At 36.2% G+C, this 4,447-nt stretch overlaps 1 protein-coding gene across 1 annotated transcript in view; it reads right to left on the bottom strand.

The window, feature by feature from the left end:
- Nucleotides 1–3,826, bottom strand: part of LOC108382429 (PI-PLC X domain-containing protein 3) — a 166,907-nt gene extending 163,081 nt beyond the window's left edge. Inside the window, exons 1-2 of the mRNA XM_017638804.1 lie at nt 3,591–3,826; nt 2,879–3,530 (exon numbers count right to left, since the gene is read on the bottom strand). Of these exons, the coding sequence (XP_017494293.1) occupies nt 2,879–3,530; nt 3,591–3,666 (728 nt within the window). The 5' untranslated portion in view covers nt 3,667–3,826. The remainder of the gene's footprint in view (nt 1–2,878; nt 3,531–3,590) is intronic.
- Between the last annotated feature and the right edge of the window lie 621 nt (nt 3,827–4,447).

Here is a 4,447-nt window from a genome sequence, read left to right as displayed (position 1 = left end):
CTATTTAGTTTGCTCGATTTGTAAACAAAGCTTCTCAGCGGTGAAAAATATACTATTGTGAACAACCTAAACGAGCGAAATTCACAATAGCGCTATTCTTCATCGAATGAGCGCCATAATACCAAATGAAAATTCGTTCGCTCAGCACTTTCGACCACAGTCGAAAATCGAATGCAACTCATAATAGGGGCCACGAATTTCACTTTCTTTCACTTTTGAGCTATGCAAGCGAGTCGAAATTTTCGTTGAGTATCGAACAGAATTTTGCTTTCGTTGGTGTAGCGAAGTGTTAGAAAATTGTGAATTATTTATTATTTTGCATTTGTTTTCCTACTTTTTGGTGGCTAGGCACTAATTTGGAACACTTTTTTATTAATTTCATGCCGTTCTAACGTCGTGAGTACTAAACACAAGCTCGAAAGGCTGGTTTTACTTATGAAAAAAATCACACTACTCCGTTGCCACGATCTCTGAGAACAAAATCATAGAGCTTTTTATAGTTTTAATATATTTTAAATAGATTTGGATCACAAAATTTCTTAAATATATTGTATGTAAAAATATATTCGAAAGATTAAACTTAAACTCTCTTAAACGTTTTATGCTCCTGGCCAGTTTTCTAAGCTCTCCTCCTCTGACGAATTGTTCAACCAGAACTCCGTTGTACTCATTTTTACCACGTTTTTATAAACTCGCTTTCTTTTTTATTTCGTTTTTATTTGCACAAATTTACATAAATATGTATAAGCACACTATTTACTTTGCTGGATTTGTAAACAAAGCTTCTCAGCGGTGAAAAATATACTATTGTGAACAACCTAAACGAGCGAAATTCACAATAGTGCTATTCTTCACCGAATGAGTGCCATAATATCAAATGAAAATTCGTTCGATCAGCACTTTCGACCACAGTCGAAGATCGAATGCAACTCATAATAGGGGCCATAATAAGGGCCACTATTGTGAACAACCTAAACGAGCGAAATTGACAATAGCGCTATTCCTCATCGAATGAGCGACATAATCAGCCCTATTCTGCATTTCGACTCGAATCGAAATTTTCTCCGTTTGGCAACTTTGGTATTCTGCGTTCCGTTTCCTTTCGATCAATCTTCGAAATTTACGATTATACCTATTCTACATTTCGATCGTAGTTCCGTTTTTCTAAGTTGCAAATTTGTTGACGGAGAACGTTTCAATTGTTATTATATACTGTGCATGATTGTAAAAGTCATCATAAATGAATTTTCTCGATTTCTGTGTTTTCGCGAGCGGTAATACGGGCAATACGAAAAATTGGCTCAAATAATGGCAACCAAAAGCGATATTGCGCGACGTTTTGAAAGTGGAAGTCCAGGCGTTATTGTTTACATTATCTATAAATAAGACTGTGAAATGCACTGAATACAATTTATTCTTTTTATATAAAATTAATAGATGTATGCACATAGATACATGCATACATAAAATGTAAAGTTACATAAAAACGATGCTTTTATTATTGCACTCGTTTTTACTACTAACTTTTTAAAACGAGGTGCGTATGTTGCCTCGAACTCGATTTGCTATGGAAAGATAAGCTTTGTTCTTTCCCTGCTCCTGACGGCTTTCAAAATGGGATTCATTTGCGTTCAAATCTCCCACTCTGTAGTAAATGCAAATGTTGTGGAGTGCTCAAACAACGTTTATAATTTCACTGACTTTAAGCGATGAGTAATACAGTTCAAGATGAATTCCTTATGACTGACTCTTCACTCATCTAAAAAAGATCAAACATGTCCCTAAATCTCCGCCTTACAACTTTCGCATCAGCAATCTGGGACTCGTTCTTCTCTTCAAGCAATAACGCCGCGGCTATGGATTTCATTCTTATAATTATGTATCCACATAAATTTTATTTTTAAATTACAGTGATGCTAAGTATATTTAGTTATTTTAAAATATTTACAAACTTTAACTTCATATGCTGCTATAGTTTGGTGGCAAATATTTCTTTGTTTTGTTTCGATTTCACACCTTCCCTAGGCAAACAGCTGATTTTGAAAGATGTTTTCTCTCTTCCTCTTCTTCTTTCGTTTCGATCGTAACGCAGAATACCTAAGTTCGATTCCAGCGGAGCGGAATGCGGGGACGTAATCGAAATGCAGAATAGGGCTGAATACCAAATGAAAGTTCATTCGATCAGCACTTTCGACCACAGTCGACGATCGAATGCAACCCATAATACGGGCCTCTATTCGTCAGAAAATTCGATACTCAACGAAAATTTCGACACGGTGGCATAGCTCATAATACGAATTTCACTTTCGATCTTCGATAACCAGCGAAGATCGAAAATCGAATGCAACTCATAATAAGGGCCTAAAGTCTTTCTATGAGCTGTTCTCCCGAAAGCGGAAACCCTTACAATTGGGACCGTTTCATATAAAAAAAAATTAATTAAGGAAATCATACAGATGGTAAGGCCCTCTACATTCCAGAGTAGGCCTTCTGTAATTGCTTTCTATTTCTTGTTTCTTCTGGGTATACGTACATACATATCGCACCTGAAATGGATAAAGACGAAACAAATATCGTCGATTACTTACAAAAAGTTGTAACTAATAAAAAATCCAAAATTCAGTTCTTGATTGATTGATGGATTTCATCGAATTACAACTCCCACATCATTTTATGAAAAAAAAATAAAAAATATTAGTCAGGACTTTTTCTATTCCATTTCTTGTTACGTTTTTTTTTGCATTTCAGGCGACGATATACTTCTACAAACACGAAAGTTGTCACAGCCTGTCTTTCATTGATTTCGAATCGAAAACACATTGCGATCATATTGGACCAGCAATATAGAAGTATTACATATATGTTCATACCACAATACCTTAAAGCTATATACTTTCCGGAAGGCGTTAATATGCATTGTGATACGAAACCTTGTGACGGATTTCGGGAAAGTAGAGCATTTCGAAGATATTTTTCCAATTTTTTAACAGAAGTTACATTTGGCCATGGCGTCGGCCAATAATTACTCGGCCAAAATTCATTCGGCAAAACCACTGGACAACGACGATAAATTAGTAATACTTGTCGGCCTAATACGCCACACTTGTTCAATGTAAAGTCAACCAATGATCCGTCAGATCTTGCGAAGAAAAGATTGTCAAATAACTGCAGTAATTGGCTCTGGAATTTTATATGATGTGCGTCATCCATGTCGTAGAAATGCTGAAAGTCCAATATGCACACCTCCTCTTTATTGGAAATCAAAAATTGCTTGACTTCTTCCAGCGGCTCAAATGCTTCCATGGCAAAGAGTCCATGAGCGAAAAAGTATTTGTCATTTTTTTGACAGACACGCAAATCAAAATACCGGACACCGAGCCCCAATTGTTCCAAAACGGAGGATGATTGCGTTTTCGCCCAACGTCGCACAAACCAAGGGAAACAAAAGTTTAACCATATAGTAGACTTCTCCGCATCAGGCGCAGGCTTTGCTCCAGATTTTATTCCATACGACATTGAGTCGTGGGAACCTTTGTGAATAATTAAGAACTCAAATTATCATTATTTGATTTCGAATATTCGCTATCTACCGGGTATAGCAAGATTGATGACGGGTAAACTACGCAGTACAATCGGGAGTGATGTCATCCATTGCCCGTTTTTCATTGTTATTGAAGAACTTCTACAAATCAATAAATAGGTTCAAAGATTTTACAATAGGAATGTCGGAACAACATTGACGCATCGAAAATATCGATGTTTTGCTTCGATGCATCGAAATTTTGCCACTCGATATATCGCACACCGCCTTCAAAAAGAGTCACAACTCAAAATAATACGTTCGTCAGAAAATGCGAAAAAGGCACCCTGAAATTGTGCATATGGAAACTGTGCATACGAAATAATGCATATTAAAAAAACCGAAATAATGCATATATGCACAGTTTCGGTTGAAAACCGAAATAATGCATATATGCACAGTTTCGGTTGAAAACCGAAATAATGCATATATGCACAGTTTCGGTTGAAAACCGAAATAATGCATATATGCACAGTTTCGGTTGAAAACCGAAATAATGCATATATGCACAGTTTCGGTTGAAAACCGAAATAATGCATATATGCACAGTTTCGGTTGAAAACCGAAATAATGCATATATGCACAGTTTCGGTTGAAAACCGAAATAATGCATATATGCACAGTTTCGGTTGAAAACCGAAATAATGCATATATGCACAGTTTCGGTTGAAAACCGAAATAATGCATATATGCACAGTTTCGGTTGAAAACCGAAATAATGCATATATGCACAGTTTCGGTTGAAAACCGAAATAATGCATATATGCACAGTTTCGGTTGAAAACCGAAATAATGCATATATGCACAGTTTCGGTTGAAAACCGAAATAATGCATATATGCACAGTTTCGGTTGAAAACCGAAATAA

Source organism: Rhagoletis zephyria, unplaced genomic scaffold (genome assembly GCF_001687245.7).
Source record: "Rhagoletis zephyria isolate East Lansing unplaced genomic scaffold, Rhagoletis_zephyria_1.1 Rzeph_scaffold_00147, whole genome shotgun sequence".
Classification (NCBI taxonomy): Eukaryota; Metazoa; Arthropoda; class Insecta; order Diptera; family Tephritidae; genus Rhagoletis; species Rhagoletis zephyria.
This window is presented reverse-complemented; position numbering and strand designations above follow the sequence as displayed.